A 27,335-nucleotide genomic window follows, 5' to 3' on the forward strand; every position below is an offset into this window, starting at 1 on the left:
TCGGAAGTAAATCCCACTGCTCACCGTTGTTGTTGTTTTGACAGCTCGGACTAAACGTTAAATTACTCTTGTCTGTCTTTTTTGCTCTTTTTTCTGAGCCGTGATCGACTTGAATAACCGAGTAACTCTGCGTGACAGCTGACAAGGTAAACAGCACATTCAGTAGCTGTTAGCTGTACACAGTTGCATTGAATGTTGTATTAGCTGTTAGCTAACATGAGGACTGAAGCTAAACAAGACAGTTTAAACTGTTTGATTTATCAATTATTATTATTTAAAACTATCATTGAAAGGCACATAGCGGCTGCTGCACCACGCTGAAGTTAGCCTCCGATTCGGGGTCAAGGGGAAAGTTAAGGAAAACATAGCTTAAATAATGATATTCTGCGGCTAATTCTCCGTTTTATTCACCACTTACACTTATGAAAAAGTGTTAGACATCGTAGCAAAAGCCTTAACACTGTTTAAATCCACTTTCGGATTTGTGGAACCTTTATTCTATTTGTGAAAACAAATAAACAGCGATTTCACTGCATTTTCCCCATTCAGACCACATTAGACCAGGTCCAGATCAAAAACCACTATACTTAGACTCAACAAATCTGGACTAGATTAACAAGGAGATTCCAGAGACTCATTAAAACACAGTTTCAGATTTGTGAAATCTTTATTCTATTTGTGAAAACAGAAAAAAGGTTGATTGCGCTGATATTTCTTCATCCAGACTACTTTAAACCAGGCCCAGATCAAAAACCACTTTACTTAGACTTGTCAAATCTGGACTAGGTTATTATTATTCATATTTGATAAGTCTAAGTATACTGTTTTTTGGATGGAAAAAAGCAGTGAAATTGACCTTTTTTCTGTTTTCTTAAGCAATATAAAGGTTTCACAAATTTGAAAGTGGGTTTAAACAGCGTTAAGGCACTTTTTCATAAGTGTAAGTGGTGAAAAAACAGAAAATCAGCCTCTAAATATCATTACATATGTTTCCCTTGACTTTTCCCGTAACCTTGAATCAGAAGCTGTGAATCAGAGTCTAACTTCAGCTTTGAGGCTGCTGATGAGTCAGTGCTGACTTTGGATTCTGTCACTTATCGTCATCAACTTTCTTCTTTTTCTTTAATGTCTCAATTAATTAAATCCCTCATTAACTTTCAGGTAATAAAAGCTTATGAGTCGCAGTCGGAACCCTAACCCTCCCCGGGGTCAAGGGGCAGCGCGAGCCAAACAGGTAACACCCCTCACGTCTGATTATAAGAAGAAGTGAGAATGATGTCTACCCCTCAGCTGTCAACAACAGGTACAATTTAGCAGCTCTCTCTCTGTCTGTTTCGGTTTGTTTCAGATGGGGCTGCTGCTCGACCTGTCCCCGGATGGAGGAATGGATGATGACGGGAATGATGAAGAGCTGGAGGCAGAGCTGCTCAGTCTGGTGGGAGGTGGAGGAGGAAGATCACAAGGGAGGAAAAGTGAAGGCAGAGGTGAGAAGGACAGGAGGAGTCTTTTTTTTTTTTCTTAGTGTAAACCATAGTTTCTCTCTGTCTCATCGATATGCTACTGACATTCATTTATTTTTCTTATGTTCAGCTCCTGTTCCCATGACTGAAATAGAGCAGATGGCAGCTCTTTGTATGAAAGACCTGGATGATGAGGAAATCGGGGATGAAGATTTGGATGATGAAGATCTGCTGGTAACACACACACACCCTTTTTATCCCTGCTAGAGCTGAAACAATTAGTTGATTAATTGACCAGCTTACAGAAAATTAATTGGCAATTTTTGTAAAGACTATTTTTTGGGCATTTTTGCCTTTATTGGACAGTCAACAGTGAAGTGACTGATAGGAAACAAGGGGAGAGAGATAGATGTTATGGTTATGTATATGGTTATGTTGTGGTTATGTAGCATACGCAATAACCATTCGGCTGCGGGGGTGCTCCAAATGACAACAATTTTGATAATGGATTCATTGTGTCATTTTACAAGATACCAATGAATACTTTTGGGTTTTGGACTTTGGTTGGACAAAACTAGCAATATTAAGACATCGTCTTGGGCTCTTACAAATTGTGACGAAACAGATTAATTGATAATTAAATATAATTCTTAGTTGCAGCCTTAAACACTTTTATTTCACTTAGCTGTTGAATTGCTTTAAACATTTAATTTTTTTCTGAACTGTAAACATTTTTGTGTCTCTGTACATAGGCAGAATTGAATGAGGTTTTAGAGGAAGATGAGGGAGAAACTCCTGCTCCCACCCCTCCTGCCGTCACGCCAACTGCTCCTAAAGTGAACGTTACATCCCACTCTGCTCCTCCTGCTGCTCCCAGTGGTGCAACTGGGTTGGAGTCCTGCCTATTGGAGCGCATTGAAATGTATAAGACTGCCATCTCCAATGCCAAGGCTGCGGGGGAGACTAGCAAAGTTCGAAGATATGACCGTGGGTTAAAGGTAAAATGGAGAAGAAGAAGGGGAAACACCTCATTACAAGCTGATCCCCAAACTTTGCTTTCATTCAAATCTTTTGGAATTTCTAAGTCTGCCTCTTGTATATGATTCTTTGCATATTTGTTCTCTCTAATGTTGAAGGCATATAGTATGTTCATAATTCTTGTCTCTTCAACCCTAGACATTGCAGTCCATGTTAACATCTGTTAGGAAAGGAAAACCAGTCAATGAGGAGGAGATTCCACCTCCTGTCGCTCTTGGCGGAAAGCCCAACACTGCAGCCGAGTCTGAATCGATCAAGGAACAGCCAGAGCCCACGCTGATGCCCTCTCCTCCCACCAATCAGAAACCTTTAAGGGAGGCTGCACCGACAGCTCCTAATAATAAGCCGCTCCATCTGACCCCGCCCCAAAAGCCTGCTGCTGCTGTCACCCCAGAAACACCTGCTATCTCGCCGCTCACCCCCAGCCAGCCTGACGCACAGCACTCAGGTAAACAGACACATGATCACATACCACATAATTACAGGAAGTGTCTCCAACTTGCCACTTCTTCTTTGTATTGTGTACTGGATGTACACAAGTACAGCTGTGGCGTTGTTGGTCCACTCTGACAAACACTATAACGTCATAAATGTCATTCAATATGCACTGCAGCTCAAAGGGATTGAATGAGTATTGATCATCTTATTTATGCCAGTTGGACAAAATAGCTGAAACCCCTTTGGACCGTTTTGACTTTGGTGGTGACTTGTTCTGTGGTACAATCCTGATGTCAGGCTTGATATATTTATTTACCTCCACCAGAAAATAATCTTTAAAATTTGTCAGTTTGTTGTTCTTTCTACTTAGCTGCTCAGTCTGCTCCCAGTAAACCTATGTTTACTGTGTTGTTGCTATTTTAAGAGTCGCTTGCTTTCCTCATTAAAACAATAATACTTTGTAGGTCTTTTAACTGCTGATCAGACAGCAATTTTAAGACATTTCTTTTGGCTTTGGTAATTGATATGGATTTATTTATTATCTTATTAAATAACCTTTATTTGACAACAGTCATTAGCGAAAACAACAAGAAAGCCACCACAGAATCAGTATTCCTCATTTGTTACTGCTCAGACAGAGTCACACGCAGATGTCCCCGCTAAATGTCACTGTGATCCTCCTTAGCTTTTAAACCAACCATTCCTTTTGTTGTGCTTTCTATTTTGTTCTTCTCTCCTCTCTGCACAAACATGGATCTTTGCCTTCACTCCGTTTTAGAGCTGAAACAGGCCGTGTTGTCCAGACAGAGGGAGTACAAGATGGCTGCCATACACGCCAAACAGAGCGGCGACATTGACCAGGCCAAACAGCACTACCTCATTGCCAAGGTAACAGAACCGACAACAATGTTATCACATGAATAAATCTTTTCTGTTTGTGTGAGTGTATAGTTGACAGGTGAAAAAGTCAATTCTAATAGAGTTGACCTCCATTTATACAGAAGCTGGACATGATGGTGGAGGCCCTGGACGGAGGCAAACCAATAGATCTGAGCTCACTGCCGCCACCTCCTGGTTAGTGTAACAACTTTAAAGGAATGCTTTACCTAAAGTTGTGACTTCTGTCTTAATTACTCACCCAACATATCCTGAAATTCTTAGGTTTTACTCAGGCTTCCTCATAGAGAACGGAGCTCCCAAAAGAGGTATCGCTTTCTTGATACAGTAAATTAGATTAAAGACTAATTTAAAGAACCCACAAAAGTCCCGAAAAGCTTATCAAACGGATTTTGTAACTATAATCCAGTTCTTGGGTATCCAGTTGCATGAATGTCCCAACACATTTTTACTGAAATGAAATTGTTCTGAAAAATACTGTAAGCATGTCACACGCCTGATTCCACACATGCACTGAACTGGAGGCTCACCTCCAACTCGTCTATTGAGCCTGAGTCCTGGTCAGTCACTGAATGGCTACCCTTATACTTTTATCACAGCAGTTAATACTGTTTTTAGAGATTAAAAGACTAACGTTTTTATTACATTTACTTGAGCTTAAGCGCCACACACATTATTTAAATAAAGATTGCTATTTTGAAAGACACCGTCTTCAATCTCTTTCCTTCTCTTGTTCTCTCTACGTCTTCTTCTTTCAATTCAATCCCTATGTGCTGATTGTCTTCAACTCATGTCCACTGCTGTCTGATCATCCACAGGAGACGCAGTAGCAGAGCACCGTGCGCCTCCTCCTCAGTCTTCCTCTAAACCTGCTGCCCCTGCTGCTCCTGCTGCTCCTGCTGCCCCCACTGCTCCTGCATCCACCCACGTGGCCCCTGCCGGTAAGACTCAAGGAGCCCTGATCCTTCCTTCAGTCTAGTTAGCATAGTGCAGGTGATTAAAACTGTATTATGTTGAATTTTAAAATAAAGTGTGTGTGTGTCCTGCAAAGACCTGCCTGCTCCCAGAAGTTTGGCAGAAGCCCTGCAGCAGAGGATGGACATATACAAGTCAGCAGCAGAGGGAGCCAAGAGCAAAGGAGATGACCGTAAGGCCCGTATGCACCAGCGCATTGTTAAGGTACACACCATACTCTAAAAATTTTGAAGTTACGGTTTAAAAAAGGGCAGTTTTTTTTCCAAAGGTGTTGTATAATTCAATCAAATAAGGCATTGAATATTGTCAGAAATTCTTAAAACAGCTATTTGTGATGAATCTCATGATCCTGCTTTTTTTTTTATGGTGTGTTTTCCTTATTTAAGCATGACTCACTTTATTTTGACTGGAAATACTCTCTGTAGCTTTGACTGTAACTACTACTGTTGCTCATTTCACCAACCAGAATAACTTGCAATAAGTTCTGCGTTGTTCTCTGAGGATTGTTGAAAGGCACTGTGCAAAAAATAAGAAACCTGTAAATAAAGCAGAATCGGCTGAGGGTGAAGAAGAACACAGAGGCAAGAGCATGAAAGAGTAAAAAAAACAAGAACATGAAAAGAATTTTATATACAGTAGGATGTATAAAAAGGAAGAAAAATAGTTGTGGGGCATTTGTATCGCTTTTGTAAGAGTGGAAGCACATTGATGACATTGATTTGTATGTGGGAGTTAGTGCTGTGTTGTTCCTTTGTTCTGTTTATCTTTATTTGTAAGAATTTGTTTTTTGGTTAAGCCCTCTTGTTTTTGTATTTGAGTGGGGTGAGAATGGAGGTTGTGTGCTTGCAAATAGGCTGTATTTTATCTGATTTACAGTGCTGATGATGGGAAAGAACATGGAGAATAGCAATTCAGGAATGCAAAGTCAAAGACTAATTATACCAGCATATAAGAGCATCTGAATGTGGAATTTTCCTTTTAATAAGCGATAACTGAATTATCAATCATCTTCTCCTTTCTCAATAGCAATATCAGGATGCCATCAGAGCTCACAAAGCTGGACGACCTGTCAGCTTGTCTGATCTACCTGTGCCACCAGGTATGTTTCTGAATCCTGAAGGCGTGTATCACTGGATTTTGGATCTAAGATGTATTAAGTCAATTGTGTGTTGCTCTCCTAGGCTGCCCACCGCTCCAGGGCTCAGAGGGGGGTCAGCAGAACTTCATGGGTGTCCTGGAAACAGCTATGAAAATAGCTAATCAGGATGCAGACGCAGAGGATGAAGAAGAGGATGGTCCAAGAGAGGCTGCCAAGGTAAACACATAAATAAACAAATAAAGGCACCACCAAATGGTCACATTGTTATAATGAAGCCAAGGAGTCTGGTTGGTTGCCTTTCAAACATACAGTTGCCTTAAACCAAAGCTATCAATGTTTTATTGTTTGTCCTCCCAGCTTCTGTGTTGTATGTGAATCATTATCATTGAATTATCAGTTTTCTCCTGCCTATTGCATCACCTTCATGCTCATAATCACAGTGATGTATAACACTGTGGTAATTTACAGGAACAGTGATTGTATATTAAATATAATTCAGGCTTAGCTTTTAAGATCATTTAAAATATTAAATCGAGCTCACAAATGTCTCAAGATGAAGCAGTTTACAGTATGAGGACAATATAGTGCTTTGAAATCTTATTGTGTATTGCATTTGTCTCATGATCCTAACTGGATATTTTCTCTCTCTGCAGCCTGCAGTGCATCCATCCACCCAGAAAGCAAAATCTCCAGCTCCTCAGGCCCCTAGAGGCTCCTCAGCTCTAAAACTGGGACCTAAAGGTGTGTTTTGATTGGTTTGTGTGCCGGCATGCACCTCCGCGCCTGCATGTATAAAGTGTTTGAGTGCTACATGAGGCAGATTTTTACTTATTTTTCTCTTAATTATCCTTGTAGCCCAGCAGCAAGTGGATTTCTTGTCGCTAAGGCGACAGGCTTTTTTGCGTGCAGCACTGCGCTCCAAACAGATGAAGGTAAGCTGTTGACTTTTTCTATCTTTATTCTTTTTTTCTTTTTTTTTTTTGTAGATGGATTTCCCGCCATCTTTGTGTTTTTGTAGATGTCATTACAACAGCTGCCTGTTGTTTTATTGGAGACTTGAACATCTGTTTCTGTGGTTTGATTGTTGTGTCTGCTGTTGCTTGGTTGTTTGTAGGACATGACAGGAGCAGCGCAGCACCTCAGACATGCCAAGGGAATCGACCCCATGATCAACGCTGCCAAATCTGGCCTACCCGTTGACATCACCAAGGTGCTAAATATATTCTCAATAACTAATGAAATCCAAGAAGATAGAGGGCAAGTTTCCCACTTACATACTCACAGCTGCTACATGTTTGGTCCTCTCTCTCTCTCTCCTCTCTCTCTCTCTCTCTCTCTCTCTCTCTCTCTCTCTCTCTCTCTCTCTCTCTCTCTCTCTCTCTCTCTCTCTCTCTCTCTCTGTCTCTCTCTCTCTCTCTCTCTCTCTCTCTCTCTCTCTCTCTCTGTCTCTCTCTCTGTGTGTGTGTGGGTGTGTGGGTGTGTGTTGAACAAGTTTACACAGGAGCAACTGAATGTGTGAGGTGTGTTAACATGGGGCGAAATAAAAGCACCTTCATGCTCATGGTGGTCTCACCTTCTGTGTGTTTGTGTCTATTTCCGTGTTAGTGTGTGTGTGTGTGTGTGTGTGTGTGATGTGTATATTTCCAGTGTGATTTCTGCTATTCATTTCTCATACAGTTGCCACTTATCCCATATGACTTTCTTTCATTTTGCTTCATATAACTCATGAGTTTCTCTCTGGCTCTGTCTCACTGTGTATTTACAAGGAATATTATATTGTGCCTCTGTTAGTTTGTCTTCTTGTTGGTCTGTAGGATATCACACAAGCTTAGAAAAGGATATTCATCATTTCTAGCGCACAGATCGGTGGGAAGGCTTCTGGCAAAGGAACAGTTGATGAGATTTTGGTGCATGCTTGATTTGGGGTTCTCCAAACTGTTGTAAATCATAAATGAATATGTGTAGGGTAAAAAAAATCAATTGAACTTATAACTGAGGTGGTTGTAATGTCTTTTGGTATAAAAGCAAGTTAGCAGATATTTGTGTTCTCTGAGATTTTAAGATCTTTTTTTAATCTCTCTTTGCCCTGTACACATTTTTTTGTTTCTCAGCACATTTGTAATTGTCTCCTTCCCAACAGATTCCTAGCGCTCCAGTCAGTGAGGATGACTACTCCCTGGCTCGTTCCCGTACCTCCCCTCTCTCCCCTCGCTCCAGTGAGCAGTACCGCGGTGTCATGGATCTTTTGCGGAAGCAGCATGAGGTTAGAATACACCTCTCCCTCATACTGATGTGGATATCATACAGTAGTTGCATTTATGCTCCTAATGCTTCTTCATCACTTTTCTAGTTGTGCAACTTTTTAAACAGACATATTTTGAATCAAGATTGTTTTGTGTCTAACTAATCGTCTGTTTTCTTCGCCACACCCTGTTTTGTTCTCAATCTTCAGAAATGTTTGAATCACTCTCAACAGACCATGCAGACAGGCAATGTGGGCGAGGCTCTAAAGTAAGAAACATCTCTCATTAGTCTGTTTGTGTGTGTGAGTTTTCGTAAGTATGTCATCTGCAGCCATGTTGGAATTTAAAGCCTTCTCTTTGCTGGTGCTTGAAATTGAGCTATATGCAAGTGTAACTCAATTTAAATGATTTTTTTTATTAAAATTGTAATTGATAATTTGGGTATCATTGCACCATTGAATAACAATAATAATAATAATCAATCTGTTGTACTCACAACTAAGGTTCTTCACAATTTTTCTCATCATAAAAGCATCACAGGCGGCAAATAAGATGACAAATGCAATCATTATTTAATGGAGCCCAGTATATTGTCTTCAACTGCTTTTCCTCTATGACCATCAAATACTTAAAGAAAATCATTTCTTATGACAGAAAAGCAGTAAAACACACCAGTTATCATATTTGAGAAACAAATTATATTTTTACTCACTAAACAACTTATCAGATTCATATATTTTTTAAATGATCTTCAATTAATTTATATTAATGTACTTATTGAACTATCATTTAAGCACTTGTGGAGTGTGATGTCATTATGGCAAAACACAGACTGCGATTTTACTGTTTATCTCCACGGAGCATCTCATCACCATAATAGATACAGTGTTACTTTCGTGTCACACTGCATATTTTGCATGTTTTTCACATACATTTAACTGGGCATGCATTAGACTTTTTCGGTCTGCACGGCTTCCCTTTTCTTCGCAAATATTCTTTGTAAAATATTGTCATTGCTTAGAAACAGAATGTGGTATTTTCACATGATGATGCTCCTAAATGTCTTGTGTGATCCAAAAAAAATCAGAAAATGCAGAAATACATGTGGTCTTTTGAGCAAATAGAGCTGTTTGGTGCAGTGTGACAGCTGTCTATGCAGAAATCAGACCCGTGACATTTCAGGAACCAGGCCATCTCAATCTCAATATGAGAGATGTGTGAGTATTTGTGTGTAAGGAACATCTCTGTCTGTCCCCAGGTGTGAGAAACTTGTTGAGGAGTCTCTGAAGAACATTGAGATACTGAAGAACGCCCACGCCAAGGGCCACCCAGTCCCCAAGTGCCGCACTGAGGAGAGAACCTTCAACACCGCCAAGTCAGCAACAAACTCATAGAATACGTTCGAATTCATAGTGGATAATATATCATTATATATTCTTTCTGAATTCTTTCTTGTTCCCCATAAAAACAGAAAATGTCAAAACTTTTTGAACAGGAAAGTCCCAAAAGCCATATTCTCACTTCAGCTAAAATCTGCAATACAATTTCAAAAGAAGCAGAAGTGGTTACTGGGTTCGGAGTTGCATTTATGTGTGTTCACTCATACAAATCCTGTTTCCCTTGTGTGCAATGTCATGACGCAGGTGGTATTGGTAAAATGATTTGTTGTTAGGTCTAGGGGGATTTAACTGCACCAGCTACTAACAGACCACAATATTAATGCAACAACACTTAATGCTTTCTGCTGCCAATCAGCAAAGGGATGCAGGCCATACCCCCCGGGGAGCTCGACCTGCTTTCCACAGCCACCGATATTATCTTATATAATGGTGATTGTGTATATTATGTTGGTCAATAAGTAACAAATAATTGCGGTACAAAAATGCGGAAGATATATTTTGGAAACTGTTGCCATTACACAGTTTGTTCAACAGAGAGCACTAACGGCTTATTCATTTTAATTTATTTAACTGTAAAATGTTCGGCTCACTTCCTATCTTAGTGACAATTATTTAATAGCCAAATTTTAGGGGCCCTCATCAAAAATGTTTGTGTTTAAGAAGAAAAAAAGAATATCTGCTATATTGTTACCAGACTGTCTAAATTTTCTAACATCAATAAATATCAGACTCAAAAATCTAGTATCAGTCAAGCTCTCCTAAATTTGTGACAGCTAAAGGATACCAACAGTCTATGAAACCAGCAGTTTGTCCCACTGCAACATGAAAAATACATCAGTCAATAGATCAATGGATGGATCAAAAAGCCTATTTTATTGTGATTTTAAGGATTTATAATCTCTCTTTTTATGAAACACTATGAAGGCTGTCCTTTATATTAAATTATTTAGATTCGCTTGCATCAGGTGTTCAATTATGAAAACATCTTTTTAGACAAGAATAGAATTACTTTCCCCAGCTAGAGCTGTAGATGAGTCAGAGTGACTCACTGTGACTCACTCTGGCTCTGCTCCAGTATCATACCAAGCTAACAGCAAGGTGACTCTGGCACTGACTCATTCAGCAGACAGAGCTGTTTGGCTCCCAGTGATGCTGACAGGTTGATGTCTGTCACTCATGACGCTGGTTCTGAATAGTCATGACTTCTGTTTTTTGGGGGTTTTTTTCTTTAGGATCTACACCAACCTGACGCCTAATGACCTGGTACTGTACATCATCAAAGCCATCAACCTACCAGCTCCCTCAGGTAGGCAGATCTGAAATAACTTGAAAGTAATTACCTTGAACTTATTAAGAAGGACGGCTCCGCAATTGACTGCAAACCAGACACCTCTGAAGTTGTGGTGGTCCACTCTTCAATCCATCAATCAATCCATCAGTCCATCAATCAATCATGTTTATGTACTATTTATGTACACTTACATCTCTCCCTCAAGGTGTCTCACCTAATGATCTGGATGCCAGCGTGAAGTTTGAGTTTCCTTTTCCCAGTTCGGTAAGAATCTTTCACACTCAGAGAGGAGATTATGGATGTTTCACTTTTTTTTTTATGTGGATGTGTTTTAATTCATTCATTTATGTGTGTGTGTGTGTGTGTGTGTGTAGGAGGAGGCACAGAGGGACAAAACCAGCACAGTAAAGAACACAAACAGTCCAGAGTTTAAAGAGCAGTTTAAACTCAACATCAACCGGACGCACAGAGGCTTTAAACGAGTCGTCCAGTCCAAAGGCATCAAGTTTGAAATCATCCACAAGGGGTAAAAACCACAACTGCTTTGGGGCAGTAGAGGCAGTGGCTACATTGTTTATCTGTTTGATTTATGCTGTAAATGTAATAATCATCAGTCGCATTCTTCTCTCTATGTGTTTACAGAGGCCTCTTTAAAACAGACAAAGTAGTGGGCACAGCTCACCTGAAGCTAGAGGGTCTAGAGAACCACTGTGAAATCAGAGACATTATAGAGGCAAGTGTTAATAACATGTCAACACAAATTCATACACACACGTACACAGCAGTTCTGTCTAACAGTGTGCATGTGTTTCTCAGGTGATGGATGGACGTAAAGCCACAGGCGGCAAGCTGGAGGTGAGGGTGAAGATCAGAGAACCTTTATCAGCAGTGGATCTCCAGCCGGTGACGGAGAAGTGGCTGGTTCTTGAAGCAGTCTCCCCCCTTTCTCCTCCAGAGAGGCAAAAGGAACGTGTGAGTAGATGACCTGTATGTCAGTGGGTTGGTGGGAGGAAACTGCAGCAGAGCAAATCCCTGTCTTTGTGTCTGAGTGGGTTTCCTCCAGAGGACACAAAAAGAACATACAAAAATGTCACCTTCTTGTGTGACATTACTTTGCTAAACATTGAGCCACTGCGCCATCTTAAAAACTGGACATACTGTAAGTGTCAGGACACAAGCCACTGTCAAGGCTTCAGTGTGCTACTACCGGAGTGCTTGTTGGATCGTCAAAGAGTGTCTGAAATGTCACCCGACACCTTTACAACGTCAAAATTTTTGTAATTTTTCGAATCTAACAATCATGCCCACCTCATACAGTGATTGAAAGTGTTTAATTTCTCTCTCAAGGTTTCTTTTTTTCACGCTTTGCACAGTTACTTCTGGCACTTTTCGTGTATCCAACCAAACAATGTTAATACTATGAAGGAGAAACTGTCCCGAAGTGTTTGTCGCTATCCAAATCTAAGCAACCGTCTGATGGCAGGTTTTTCTCCATGCCTATTAGTGTGGCCATTCAGAACAGCTACAAACACTGGGTGAGACTTTGTATGGACTAGTTTGAGCCAAGCATAACCCCGCCCACTGAATATTTGCTGCCATCCTGTAGTCCCTTTTGTACAGCCTGTAAAGGCAGTTGAACCAAAATGTAACAAGACTGGGACAAAATGATCTTGACTCTGCCAGTACAGTGATGTCTGTGTGTGTGTGTTTGTTCGAATCAGGCTCCGTCTCCTCGGTCGAACCCGAAACATGAAGCAAGCAGCCGGAGCAGTCATCCCAACAACTCTCCGCCGCACTACAAACTCCACAGCTTCAGCCTCCTCAACTATGACAAGGAGCGGCTGGAGAGAAAGGTAATTGTTTGTTTGTGTGTGATCTAAGCCCATGCACAACACCCAATTATCTAATATTTGAAATGGCCCAAAGGCGTCAAGGTCTTGTCAGTCATTACACCTGTCCCGCTCAGATTGCAGAGTACAGAAGGAACCGGCGCGATCCCCCTCCTGACGTCATCCATCAATACAAAGAGGTCACACACAGGCTGCAGTGGCAAAAAGCACAGCTGGAGCGAGCTTCTCCTGCTCTGCTTACAGGTAAAACACACATATACTGTATATGCCAACATATGAGTATACATCTCATCCTCTCATAAGTACATTTCTCTGGCGTGTACATTCAACCACATTATTCTTCACCATATGTGCAGAGTATGAAAATGTGCTGCGGCGCTTCGTCCAAGGACTCGCTGATTCTGTGAAGAAATACTCGAGCCAAGGCAACAGGGTGAGCACGGGGTCGGGGTCGACTGCTCCTCCAATGTGATCGCTGCTGCTCACTTGTGTTTGTGTTGTGTATGTTGTGTGTAATTTTGAAAAGTTTCCATACTTTTTTCCTGTTTATAGGAAGCTGCCAAGGATGCTCTGGGCAGGTTGAAGATGGTAGAGAGTGAGGTGACAATTATTATGTACTTTCAGTATAAAATGTTTATCATCTTCATGTGTTTATACTGTATATTTATAGATTTTTTTTTTCTCTCCTCTTTAGCTGGAATCGCTGACAAGGAAACGTACTGGATGAAAGGAGCGAAGGGAGCAGAGACTTGGCTAGAGTACTGTTATATCATTTCTCTCTCTCTCTCTCTCATACACACTCATATACAAACACTACAGTCAGTACTTTAAGGACCTTTAGCATGATTCTATGCTGCCTATGTCCATGACAACTGCATGAAAGTACCTGCTAATTCTAGTCTATTAATTATACAACTTAACTTTTGGCACTTGTGGTTTGTCACCTGCCACGATAATGAAAACAACTCTGTAACTACAAAGGGACGTAAAAATGAAAGCAAGCATTAAAACGTGTTAGAAAGGATTATTTGCACTTAAACAAGACAAGCACTGAGGAAAACCGCTCCTAAAGTGCAGCTTTGCAGAGTTTTCCTGTACTCTGTTAACTGCTTTCTTCTATTCCCATCTTTTCTTTAAGAATTGTGGGTGAAGAGATCTGTTGGAAGATTTTACATTTGACACCAGTTCAGAGAGTCTTTTGGTGTCCATAGATGACCAAAAATGTGTGTGTGTGTGTGTGTGTGTGCTCTGAAGTGTGTTTAACCAATGGACTGAGGTGTTTTTAACCCCTTTTCCCATATTTTATGTGTGTAATGAGCTTAATCTAATCTGTCTGCTCCAGTGTTCCCAGATTACAGTAATCTGCTTCGTTTGGAGTGGTGTGATATGGGAATAAAAAAACGGGGCTTCGGGGCGCCGCAGCCTACATCCCATAATGAGGGATTAGTGTTTGTGTCACCAAGGAGACGACTAGATCAGACGTAGAGTCGCCTTTGGGGTTGGGGAGGGGAGGTGTTAACAGCGTGCCATGAATGTGGTAGAAGCTTAGCTCTGCTAAAGGACTGCTGCTTCTTCTTCTTCTTCTTCATCAGCTATTTCCTCTCTGTCGTCTTCTTCATCTTCACTTTTTTTCACACTAATTCCTTTACATTTATTCAGAGATTATTCAGAGTCTCGAGTAATAGACCGCTCCATTTGGATTTTCTTTAAACTCTTAAACAATGTTAAGTCCATTGCGCTGTCGATTAGAAAATAATTAACAGCAGCTGCATCAGTGTGCTGCTATTTTCCACATGTTTTAATGTATGAGGTTTAATAAAACAGATTCTATCCCACTGAGCTCTCCAGTGGCAGCACAGTGGATGCTGAATAGTCTGCCCAAAGGAAGACAACCCAATATGTGTCAGTATGGCTGGGTAATTGCTCATTTCTATTTCTGTTCCCCCATAGACATTCCTGTCATTCCTCTCTACCTTATACTTTTTTGACTGTGAAGTCAACGGGACAAAATTCAGACAGATCCGTTAAAACTTTATAAGATGTGGATTGCAGCTGAGGCACCTTGAAATTCATAAATCTAAATGTACAAAAACAGTAATCTGACAGATGTGTCATAGTTCTGCCATGTATTCTCTGTACGCTCTGTGTCATTGTCTGGACAGATGTTTCCTCTTCGTGTTTGACAACCTGCTAACCCGACAGCAGATTCTGTTGATGTGGATCCATGTTGACTGCAAATAGTCAGGATATAGCAGACTACATAAGATGAGCCTTACTGTATGTTTTATATTTGACCCTCCGATGTGGATGATGTCGGTTAACTCCACTAATAGTTTTTTGGTCACGTGACAGAGCAGAGAATCATGTGTTTGCCTTAATCCACCCACTGCCTCACTCCATTAGCAAATAATCCTGGTTAAAGATGACCTGATATGGCCCGCCCCCCCCTTTTTCTTTATCATAAGAGGATATCTTCTGACTCTTTATAAGTAGTACATTTTGTTGCTTTTGATCAGTTGATTTTTGTCAGATGGACAGGGCAGTGGAAGGACAGATTTTTCTTACAGGGAAATACTAAACTTAATCTTAATATGAGATGGAATTTAAATTACCATATCTGTGTCTTTGCAACGTTTAGCTCCTTAACTACAAATCATTTACACTTAACGTTTTGCTGACAATTTTTCAATGCACACAATATCGTTTCAGATATTTTTATGTATTTTTCCTACTGTTCCAGGCAGCCATTGTCATTTCCGTGCAGTAATCTATTAGCAGACTCTTGAAACTTGCTTGAGTTTGAGCCAAACATTTGGCTCGTCGAGTTGTGTAATTGATCAAAGTAAATCAAGTCTGCATTAATGTTTGTCAATACTGCATTATGTAGTTTAAATGCAGATTTATTTGAAAAGCTCTGCATTTAACTGACAAATATGATGCCGACATAATAGATTACACAAAGTCCATTACCGGTCCACTAGTTGATTTTCATACTGTATAGAAACCAAAGGCTGCATTAAAACGGAGCAAAAGATTATTATTGTTGCTGCAACTAACAGTTGCTTTTCATTATAATTGATTAAGCCACCGAATATTTTCTTGATTGATCATTTGGTTTATAAAATATCAGAAAACGAATGTGAAAAAATGTCCCTTTCAATTCCTTTAAACACAAGAGGACATCTTCAAATTGCCTTTTACCGCCAACTAACAGTTCAAATCCCTAAAATAGGAGACAAAGAAAACCAACAAACCAACAAAACCTCACAATTTAGAAGCTTGGACTGGGGAACATTTGGTATTTTTGCTTTAAAAAAATGACGAACAATAATCGATAATCATTATCAGTTGTTTGCTCCTTACTGACTAATCAATTAATCCACTAATTGACATTTCAAAAACAGCAACATGGTTTGCAGAAGGACTAGATGTGATGTAAACTGTTCGATTTGTAGTAAAAGGTCTAAAACATGCAAAGCCACTGATATGAAGCATAAGAAATATGATTGTGATTTGATACTGACGTTAAGTAAAGACTGACTGCTACTGCGAAGCTCTGATGTAACTCCAGGTTGCAGCACTCGCATGTTTTAATGGCGCAAAAACTGCAACTATGCAGTACCCCTTTCATTCACCCCAAAGCTTTAACCCCACGTCACCTCCGACACACAAACACACACAAATACTCCTGCCAGATCACCCCACTCCTCCAGTAACCTCGTGGCCTTTGAGGCTGTCCTGTTGTCATAGAGACAAGCTCATCAGCATTCAGTGTGGTAGTTGGGTGGTCAGTGCCGGGCAGAGGGACATATTGTTAAAGTTTGTCCTGCTGGTGATTCACACTCCTTTCCCGCATATACAACACCACACACACACTCCCTCTCACTCTCTCTCTCTCTCTTTTGTTTTTTTTAGTTTGTTGGCTCTCTTCTCTTTTTTTATCCTTCTCTGTCATTTTGCTGCACTCCATTTAAAAAGGAGAAAGTTTGGTGAATTGTTAGTCATTATTGTTGATATTTCTGTCCGTATCAGCTGCAGTAAATGTATTCGTCTGGGCTTGGGAAAATACTATTGTTGAACCTTTTGACATTTTTTTTTAAATCTGTTGAGTGATGTAAGGGCAATCAATATAAATGTCATATTTATATACAGTATATAAACAGCATCATATGCTCTGTCTCTATTTTTAAGTGTAAGACATGAGGATTTGTGGAGGTCCAAGTGGGAATGTATGAAGGCCTGATTGTTCAGGCTTTATTATCTTATGTAAGAGGTTGGTGTTAAAATGAATAAAATGGTGAAAAAGTACTGGGTTTGTGTCATCATTGAGCTGTAGTACCAGCTGTTTCTCATTTAGATTGTTTTCTTATCAACATTTAATATTCTGCTGTCTTTGAGACCCTTTAACAGCTCATACTTACATACTTAACATGTTTTTATCAGCTTGACACTTCTTGACTTTTCCTAATTCATGAGAATTGCTTATAACCGTGATATTGGACTGATAACATCTTTAAAAAGTCTGCTACAGAAGATTAAGATTACCTCTGTTTGTACTCTCAGAGACCTCAGATGTAAAAAAGGATTTAAATACTATAGGTTTTCATATGATCTATACTTGTGATTAGTGTTGATAGCTTTTTATGCAGCACTACTCCTCCCAAATCCTGAAAAAGCGTTTACACACACACATTTGCACTCTTGTGCAAATATGTGCGTTGCAAGTCTTGCAAACACAGGGGCAGGGCTCCACGCCTGGCAGTAAATTTTGTTTAGAGGATCTCAAACAAAAAGAACATATTTGTTCACGTAAAGCCAAAATAAGACATTAAATATTTACCTATTTGGTGTAATAATGCTTCATGGTGATTTATTTTTGGCACCATCAAATGAGCAAGTTTAGTTTGTGGGTTACCACTGCAATACTTTTCTACACATTACTGGGTTTTAAAAAGGTCACAGGAAAAGAAAAAATGTATATAATGGAAAATATTGGTTGGTTTTGAAATAATTAAAACTATTTAAACATGCAGTAGTGAGGTATCTAAGTGGGCCCCCCAACAATGAGATTAAAGACAATGTAAAGTAATGTAAAGACAATAAAGACAGGGAGTAAAACATTGAAATCTAAGACAAAAATAGATATTTTTTGCAGACAATGCTTGCAGTTGTTGGGGGGAAGCTTGGGGCTTTGGTGTTATGCTAATAACGTATTTGAATGTGAAATTTCCCCTGACAAAGGGGGGAAAGATGAGAGGGGGGGATGGTGCAGAGAAAGGCAGAAACAGTGGAGGGAGTCTTGACATCCGGCGACATTTGGTGGGCGTGGTCAGAGAGGCGAGGGCTTCCTGCTCGGAGGACACGTGGTTCCTGCCTGTCAGTGTATGAAGGTTTCCAGCCCTCCTCTCACTCCTCTCTCTCCCCCTTTTATCCTCCCGTACAACACGGCAGACCTTCTCCTGTCTTTTTTACTCCGTCCGTCCCACCCGCACCTCCTTCTCCCTCTCTCCTCCTCCTGCTACACTTTTCCTGCTTTTTTTTTTTTCTCTGTCTTTGCGACGGTTCTCGGGACTGACGACAGCCAGGCCGCGGTCACTTCAACGCGTTTCCGCTCAGAAAGAGACAGATAGGAAGAGAGAGAGAGAGAGTGTGTGTGTATGAGTGTGTGAAAGTGTGTGTGTGTGTGGGGGAGAGAGAGAGAGAGAGAGAGAGAGAGAGAGAGAGAGAGAGAGAGAGAGAGAGAGAGAGTGAGTGAGTGAGTGAGTGCGTGTGCGCGCACCCCGCCCGCAACCGGCCCATCCGTGTTATTTTTTCCCCCACCATCCCACCTCCGCTTTTCGGTCATGACGCTGGAAGCGATCCGCTACCGGACCGGGTCTCTGCAGATCCTCAACCAGCTGCTGCTGCCTCACCAGACCGTTTACGACGAGATCCGCTCGGTGCAGGACGCTTACGAGGCCATCAAGTCCATGAAGGTAAAGAGCAGGACTCTCTGTTCCTCCATCATCCCCCCCTCCCCTCCTCACTCCGGGCTTTCACCCACTTCCACGCCGTCCTGCATGCCCCGCCGCATGTGCGTTTATTCCCGTTGTGTATGTGTGTTTGTGTCGGCTCTTTTGTGCTCCCACCGCTGCACGCATGTGTTGCCATATGCCCGCCGCCGTGCTCCCGTTATCGGCCTGTATTTTTGTTTTGGATGCACCTGCAGCACCCACCCCTCCTCCCCCCAAAAAACACCCTTAATTTATAGTTTTCACATTATCATGTGCAAGCGCGACTAACTAGGTATCTGCACGCAGTCACCCACCCATGAAATCTGCCCCCCCTCCTCCTCTTTCTTTGGGAGAGATTATTGATGAATTATTAATGACCTTTGCCAGGGTTTTTGTTCGCGTTTTGGTCTTGTGCTGCACTCAGCAGTGACACCTCCTCTTGATTTATCTCTTCCTACCTGAAGCCCCGACTGATTTAAAAAGGTGTTCAGGCAGTTTTTTAAGTTCACGTTTCCAGATGTTCACTTATTAGGGCTGCACAGAGACTCACTCTTTTGTCTTCCCAGTTACACACTCACAGCTGCTACACGTTTGGTCCTCTGTGTGTGTGTGTGTGTGTTTGTGTGTGTGTGTGTGTGCGTGTGCGTGCGCGCGCGCCAGAGTGAAGGAATGTGCCATAAGCAGAGAGGATGATGTCATGATAATGGAGCCTAATGGTAGAGAGAGAAATGACTCCAACACAGAGATGATATCATTTCAGTCAAAGCTGTCATGACAACTTTTGGCTCAGTGATCACCAGCCTGCTTAAAACTAAGTAATGGAGAGAGAGTGATTGATTATCCTTAAGTAGCCAAGGGGAGAGCGAGCTGCTAGAAGCTGGTATAGAAACCAGAGAGGAGGACGACCACAGTGTGATGATAACTATCCCCTATCCTCCCTTCTCCTCCAGGTGCGGGGAGCCCCGGCCATCGCTATCGTCGGCTGCCTCAGTCTGGCTGTGGAGCTGCGAGCCGGAGCCGGCGGTGATGACCCTGTGACCTTCATCAGGGAGTCTTTGTGTCAGCTGACCTCAGCCAGGCCCACCGCCGTCAACATGGGCCGTGCCGCTCGCGAGCTGATGGAGTTTGCTGAGAACGAGAGCATGGAGAAGAACTCGGAGCAGCTCAGAGAAAGGTACGCTGGTTAGAGGGATGTGACGGCCTCAGAGCTGAGGCTGGTTTACCAACCAGGCAACTGTGCGGGGCCCCCAAAGGCCCCGTAGTTATGGTTTGTGGTGATTTGGTTCATTGGAGACACTGTGCATGGAAATGTCTTTCCTAGCTGTGCCAAAATTAACACGGTGCATATTTCCAAATATATTTCTGTTTAACTAAGTTACCACAAACACATGTCTTTAGGGTCCTACTGTCATTCCTTCTTTTGCCCCCCCCCCCCCCCCCCCCCCAGTGGGTTAATCCGGATTCTGTCCAGAGCACAAATCTTTTCCATTTTTTCCAACATGCTGATACATTTTCCTCCACTTCTGATTTGCTTGTTAGTGTGCACTGCACCAATAATTTAGTTAAAGGCACCCTGTGGAGTGTTTGATCACTAGTAGCAGTGTGGAGCAACACTTTTACAAGTGTGTCCCAGCTGCACGTGCATGACACCACCAAGAGATGCAGAGAAGAAGACAGTTAGTGAGTAAACAATACATACTCAAAACTTTAAAGAAGAAACAGACATGCAAATATTCAGGACGTAAATGCATTTGCATTTGAAAAACATCTGTTAGACCTTCAGGATACACACAGTAGGTTTTGGAGTAACATGTTTAATGTAAACAGAAACTCTGTTGGTTTTCCAGCACCCTTAAGGCCGATGGATACTCCATCTGCAAACGACGAGCATATTGATTGTTTGTATGTGTAATGAGTCGTATCGGTAAAGTCCTGAACTGTAAATTGAAACGCACTTTTGATACCAAGTTTGGCCGCTTGCTGTAGCCCTTCCTCATTCAACACCAGCTGCAGGTGTCTCCCTGAAAAAAAATTGTGAAAGTTATCAGATCACAGATAAGGTGAAAAATGGGAAGCCCGTTATACTATACAGTACATGTCACTGCAGATTAATTGGCAGTGTGAAAAAGAAACACCCAGAGTGGTGTTATTTTTACAGGATTCATTCGCTTCAACAGGACTGTAGTTTAGAGCTGCACACACAGACAAACGGGAAAGAGGCAGAACGTGTGAAATCAAGTTTCTTTGTCAATATCATTGTAAAAGTCAGTCAGTCTGGTTTGTTACAGTCATTCACTCACAATGGCACATAAGTTCCACACAGAAATGTTAACAGAGTTTAAATTTGGGGAAACTGGTGTCAGAGCAGGAATTGATAACAGCAGATGTCACAATTTGAGGTATCTGAGTTATTGAATTATTCGGAAAGCAAAAGGCTGAATCTGTGCTTCCCTGTTTGAATGGCCTTCACAAATGGTGATGAATACAGCGTCAGTATAATCCGCTCCCGGTCATTCACTCTGCTGCCTGCTGCCAAATTAGACACAGACATTGTGATTGTGGATGACTGGTGTAATGTTGCCACAGGTTAGTGCCCCCCCCCCCAGCGAATGGGGACGCCTGGCGGAGCTGCTGGATCTGCTCGGGTTGCAGAGTAATGATGACGCACTTCCTTTTGGTCTTCGTTAACTACCTGACTAATCTAACTTAAAAGAATATTGTCCTTTACAACATCAATTGCTCAACAATTTCAAATGAACATCATAGCGTTTAAATTACGTCAACTTTGTGCCATGACTTCTGTTTGTTTGTTTAGAGTTAGTGTGTTTCGATTAAGAACCATAAGCTCACCACAATGTGATTCATTTTCACATTGTGTTAATGTTACATATTATATTATCATTTATCAGATTTTAAGATTTGTTTATATGACTGAATTAAAGGAGAGTAATTATACACACATCATGTAAGAGCAAGGATATCAGAGAACACCATCAATGAAAAAAGGTAACGCCTGCACACTTACTCCAAGCCACAACAGTTGAATAATGACAACGTTTCGATTGTATTGTATCAGGTCAGAATGTTTAAAAAATGGAAACCATACCCATAATTGTGTGGTTAACCATCCAAACCACCCAGGCTGATAAATATCCAAAAACTATTAGCAATAGTACAATAGTACATTGTTCGCTTCTCACCCAATGGAGTGTCTGAAACATCCATCATTTGTTCCCCCTAAAGAGCACTAATGTTACATGTAGTGCTCGATCAAGGGAATAGTGAATGAGTGTGCCATTTCCACCTCAGCCCATATTCTCACAAGGTCAGTGCCCTTGACAGGTCAGTCTCCCCCTTTTCTGTCCATCTATTTATAAGTGACTATACTGACAAAGAAGATGAAAATTCCAATAACATATATTTCAAAAAGACGTGAAACATCTTCAACTTAATATTGAATAGTTAATAGTTTTACTTTGACCTGACTTACACAGTAGCAGTTTAACGGCTGTTTTGTATTTGAGACAATTATCTATCTCTGAATCGGCCTATCAGGGACACGCGGTTGATTTTTATGCCTCCGTGCTGACGACAGTCGTGGTCGGAGGCATTAAGTTTTCAGTTTGTCCGTCTGTATGTGCGTTCCATTCTCATGAATGTGATATCTCAGGAATGCCTTGAAGGAAGTTCTTCAAATTTGGCAGAAACGTCCACTTGGACTCAATGAATGAATTGATTAGATTTTCATGGTCAATGGTCAAGGTCACTGTGACCTCAAAACACGTTTTTGGCCATAACTCAATAATTCATACACTAGTTATGACAAAGTTTCACCCAAATATCTAACAGGATAAAATGATGAAGTGATGACATTTTATATCCAAAGGGTCAAAGGTCAACTTCACTGTGACTTCATACTGTTCTGCATAAACACTTTTCTGGCCCTTATTCAACACCATGACTCAGGAACAGAAGGAGAGATTGTGACCATATTTCACATTTGGTCAGATACTGAACTGGTGACACTAATCTTGGGTTCCCACCTTGAAACTGTGGTAATTGTACAGATTACAGTGCTATTGGGTTGAAGATGTGTGTGAAACATCCACCTTTTAGAATTAATTCCTTTCAAGTCTTCACAAATATTATATGCGTCTGGACAGACATTGATGTAAACTGCAACTTGACTGGTTGGTGGAGGCGTACAACCATGAGGTGGTATTTCTAGTTGATTCTTGAAACTCAGTGTGCACGTTAAACTGTGAGCCAGTCTCCAAAACTATTGGGTATTTTATGAAGCAGATAAAACGCTGAGTGACTACAAGGTAGGAATGGGGCAGGAATAACAGATTGATAGAAGTGATGTAAGTGTAAGAAAGAGGAGGACAACAGTAGAAGAGCAGAAGGAGAGATGAGCAAAAAAAACCTAACATTTAGAAACAGATTATAGAAGTGACAAATGGAGAGAGAGAGAGAGTCTGTAACGGAGTATCAGAGGAAGGGGAGTCAGGACAAACAGAAACATGCCGGCATATTGTAACGGCAGACTTGATGGACACATTAGGTCCACAGTGGCAGACGGAGCCTCTTCTCAATTCCCACCTCTTGTTGCCCCCCCTCCTACAGTGTAATTGCCTGGATCGAAGACATGCTGGAGCGTGACGTCAATGACAACAGGAAGATCGGAAACTACGGCGCCCAGCACATCTTGTCTGGCGTCCCGAGGGACTCCGTGACCATCCTCACACACTGCAACACCGGCTCGCTCGCCACAGCTGGATACGGGACCGCGCTGGGTATGACTGGGAGCTGTGGGTGTGGGTGAGAAAAGAGGGTGATTGTTAAATTATTTATAGCACTGTAACTGTAATAATGAGTCCTTGTGTGTCTGTGTGTAGGTGTGGTGCGAAGCCTCCACGGGCTGGGCAGGCTGAAGCGGGTGTACTGCACAGAGACGAGGCCGTACAACCAGGGATCCAGACTCACGGCGTACGAGGCGGTAGCAGAGGGAATCCCCGCTACGCTCATCACAGACAGCATGGCGGCCCTCACCATGAGAGAAATGGACATCACAGGTGCGTTTTGTCTCCTCTTCTCTTTCCTCATTTTATTCAAACGTTCCTCTCGGGTTCTTAACATCTTCTCTCCATCACATCCTCCCTCGAAGCCGTGGTGGTGGGTGCAGACAGGGTGGTTGCCAACGGTGACACAGCCAACAAGGTGGGCACGTACCAGCTGGCCATCGCCGCCAAGCACCACGGGATTCCCTTCTATGTGGCCGCACCCAGCACGTCGTGCGACCTGAGCCTGGAGAGCGGCAGGGACATCATCATCGAAGTGCGCCCCCCCGAGGAACTCACCAGTATAAACGGAGTCTCCATTGCTGCCCCAGGTGAGACGTGCGAGACACTGTTGTTTGTTTTTTTTTGAGTGTTTTAGTATAAAATGAAAGTATAAAAATCTGTGACTTCAGTCGAGGACAGTCAGCGAAGGGGAAGATGTCAGGCTTTGAGAGATGGATGAGCGTGGCCCAGTTCCAGTTCCCGCCCTAAGCCCTAAGCACTGACCCCTCACAGACTTTAACTGACGTCACATGCAGTATAAGCGCCAGAGTGAAAGAAGGAGCAAAGGCTCCAAACACTTTGTGGAGGAACGGGGCAGCAATTTGTGAAATCAAAGTAAAGTGTGAGGCTTCAATTTCACAAAGTGCACGTAGACTTGTTCTTTAGAGCTCTTTCAGTGTTGATTTGTTGTTCACTTCCCCTTCCATCTTTTTTCTTTTTTAGGCTTTTTTGGAGCACCTTTATGCTTTTATTAGACTGTGAGAGTAGAGTGACAACAAGAAATCAGGATAGAGAGAGAGACGTGGAGCTGCAATGGTTAGTCGATCAAAAGAAGAATAATCGGAAACTATTTTCATAATCAATTAATTTTTTTTTAGCCATTTTATAAGCAAAAGCCAAAGAATAGCTGTTTCATCATGATTTTGTTTGTGATGATATGAAACTGAATATCTTTTGATTTTGGACTGTTGGTCGGACAAAACAAGACATCTGAAGACTTTGATTCTGGGAAATCGTAGCATTTTTCATTTTTCACTGTGCACTGACATTTTATAGACCTAAAAATTTGAGAAAATAATTGTCAGACTAATCAATAATCTTCGTTAGTCTGCAGCCCTAATGGTTAATGACACGCAACAAAGGTGGCAGGCCAGATTCAAACCAGGGATGTTGCAGTTCATGATCAGCGACTCAAACCTCTCGACCATCATGTCGTCTCCCGCTATTGTCTCTAATCTTAAAATGCGACGGATTGTGGGAAAGTCCCCCATGAAACTAGTCTGCAGGTTTACAAAACGTGTGCACAAGTCTTCAAGCTCTCTGCAGGTTTCACAGCGGGACAGTCACGAGCGCTTACAGACCGGCACATCTGAGTCGGTGAGCACTGAAAAAGTTTCCGCGTGTGTTAGTTGAGTTTTTGTGAACTGCATTGAGTCGTTTGATCTCTAATTACGTTACCAGAGCAGAGAGGCACTCGGTGACATCACAGTAATTAAAATATACATTCATTTAATGAGCACAGCGGCCCCTGGAGAGGAGGAGGTGTGCTGTTACATTATGTCTCTCTTTAACTTTCCTCTCGCGCTCTCGCCTCATCAGTCATGTTAACAGTATTGTAAAGATAAGGCTGCTATTATTCTATAGTTTTCTTACTGTTAACAAATCCCATTTTAAAAAGCCAAACTCAACAATGGGACTGATTATATATTAACAAATACTGCTTGTCCAGTGAAAGCCTGTTGTAGCTTGATCATGAAAGTTCAGTCTTGACTGCAGAAACAGTAGTTTGACAAATCGTATCTCAAGGTCCACTTACTAGCTTTTTCAACTGAGGAAGATGCTGCAATGCGGTTGAGAGCGCCGAGAGAGGTAGCTAGCCAGATTTTTTTTTTTTTTCCTGAACTGATATACTTCATTCCTCTGTGCCAAAGACCTCCGTTACTGTCCAAAAACGACTTAAAAACACATAAACAAGCCACACTGTTGTACTCAGTGACATGTCCCACACACACACAGCGTCCTGCTTTCTTTTTAGAAAATTACTGAGCCTTTAAAAATGAAGAGAAAGTCATTCAAGGTTCATACATACAGTATTAAAACTATGGCAAGTGCTTACAAGTAGACTTTGTTTTAAGGGGACTCAAGTCAAAAAGGTTGGGCATCACGGGACTAAGTTGACCTTAAGCAAAAAAAGAAAATTCTTCAAACAATCAAGCGTCTCACTGGTTTTCTTCTGTTAACTGCAGGTATCGAGGTGTGGAACCCAGCGTTCGATGTGACCCCTCACCAGCTCATCACAGGAGGCATCATCACAGAGCTGGGAGTCTTCCTCCCCTCTGAGCTCCAGGCGGCGCTCACCGGCCGCCTCACTGCCCTCTAGAGCCCCTCCAGCTGGTCCGTGTGCGCCACTGCACCTTAACGTCACACACTCAAAGACACTCTCATTTCATCACAGAACACACACACACACACACACACACACACACACATTCATGGTTGTGGTTTAATTTAATTTTGGTAAACGCACAGTCACTGTTTCATGTCAGTGGTGCGCACAGAAGAAAAATAAGTCACACACACACACACACACATTGCAGGGAGTCAAGCAGACACATTGCAGTCTCCCCTTTCTTCTCTATACCTCTTTTTTTTCCGTAATCTCTCCATTCTCACCTTTTCCCCGAGTTTTACATCTTGTCCTTCATTCTCTCCTGCCGCCTCTCTCTCTCTTTCTAAATGGCTTCTGCAACAATGAATAGCGCTCATCTGGACTCCAATCCTTAAATTATATTTGGCAAACAAATGTTATGAGTCATAACTGAGGTAAATTTCCAGGGCTTCTTCAACTGCAGACAAAAAAACCATGCAAAAACTCTACCACAGCAGTGACATGACTGATATTTCGATTTCAAAGGTTTTCAAAGTTGTGATTTTGATCAGCCAGGGTTTCTAAAATGCTGCTACCCACTTGTAAATATACATGTCCCTGCTGGTAGTGTGTACATATGTAGAAAACTAACCCCTGCTAGTAAAAAGTAGTTATTTTAACCAAATATGTGGTTATTTGAAATTACGAGCTGACATCAAAAATGTTATATTAACATTTAACTTCTGTTTTTTCTGTGTAGATACTTTTGTAGGGGTATAATCCAAATTTGTAGCTCAGTGAAATGAAAAGTCGTATTTCATTCACTTTTTACCCAGCGCGGCAAAATTTTGAACAAGTGGAATTTCATGATGGGCCCTCGTTAGTCAGCTGAAGCCTCTAACAGTACATGGCTGTATTTATACCTCACTCCTTGTTTGCATCTTGCTATCGCCAGTTGTACTCTATCATACATACACACACATACACATATATTGCCATACTTATTTCACACCATACTGATATTCACTATACTGCACTGGACACTCTTTGAGATTGGTGTCATTTTCGCCAGAACAGCTTTTGCTGTGAGTTATGATATCTGTTACGCTGTTTTCTTTCTCTAATGTAGATAAAGCTAATAAAGGAACAGTTCATCCCAAAATAAGTTTGGTCATCTGCTCACTTGAACATGAGTCAAGACTTCTCTAATGTTTTGTACA

The 27,335-nt window shown here is 41.6% G+C and overlaps 2 protein-coding genes across 2 annotated transcripts; both read left to right on the forward strand.

The window, feature by feature from the left end:
* The first annotated feature begins 60 nt into the window (after positions 1 to 60).
* cc2d1a (coiled-coil and C2 domain containing 1A) lies at positions 61 to 16,999 on the forward strand. The gene is made up of 28 exons (XM_042429466.1): positions 61 to 146; positions 1,162 to 1,234; positions 1,349 to 1,484; positions 1,591 to 1,694; positions 2,213 to 2,458; positions 2,637 to 2,946; positions 3,715 to 3,824; positions 3,938 to 4,010; positions 4,652 to 4,774; positions 4,885 to 5,012; positions 5,835 to 5,907; positions 5,990 to 6,123; positions 6,561 to 6,648; positions 6,763 to 6,839; positions 7,022 to 7,117; positions 8,048 to 8,170; positions 8,360 to 8,418; positions 9,409 to 9,525; positions 10,783 to 10,856; positions 11,047 to 11,105; positions 11,216 to 11,367; positions 11,484 to 11,574; positions 11,658 to 11,813; positions 12,563 to 12,694; positions 12,808 to 12,934; positions 13,048 to 13,124; positions 13,244 to 13,291; positions 13,386 to 16,999. Exons 2-28 carry the CDS (start codon positions 1,175 to 1,177, stop codon positions 13,416 to 13,418), a joined length of 3,006 nt encoding a protein of 1,001 aa, XP_042285400.1. The 5' UTR covers positions 61 to 146; positions 1,162 to 1,174; the 3' UTR covers positions 13,419 to 16,999.
* Positions 17,000 to 18,414: 1,415 nt separating this feature from the next.
* Positions 18,415 to 27,280, forward strand: mri1 (methylthioribose-1-phosphate isomerase 1). Its single transcript, XM_042428385.1, has 6 exons — positions 18,415 to 18,666; positions 19,635 to 19,858; positions 23,311 to 23,480; positions 23,583 to 23,759; positions 23,852 to 24,076; positions 25,994 to 27,280. Exons 1-6 carry the CDS (start codon positions 18,535 to 18,537, stop codon positions 26,125 to 26,127), a joined length of 1,062 nt encoding a protein of 353 aa, XP_042284319.1. The 5' UTR covers positions 18,415 to 18,534; the 3' UTR covers positions 26,128 to 27,280.
* Positions 27,281 to 27,335: the final 55 nt, after the last annotated feature.

This window comes from Thunnus maccoyii, chromosome 2, assembly GCF_910596095.1.
Source record: "Thunnus maccoyii chromosome 2, fThuMac1.1, whole genome shotgun sequence".
Taxonomy (NCBI): domain Eukaryota; kingdom Metazoa; phylum Chordata; class Actinopteri; order Scombriformes; family Scombridae; genus Thunnus; species Thunnus maccoyii.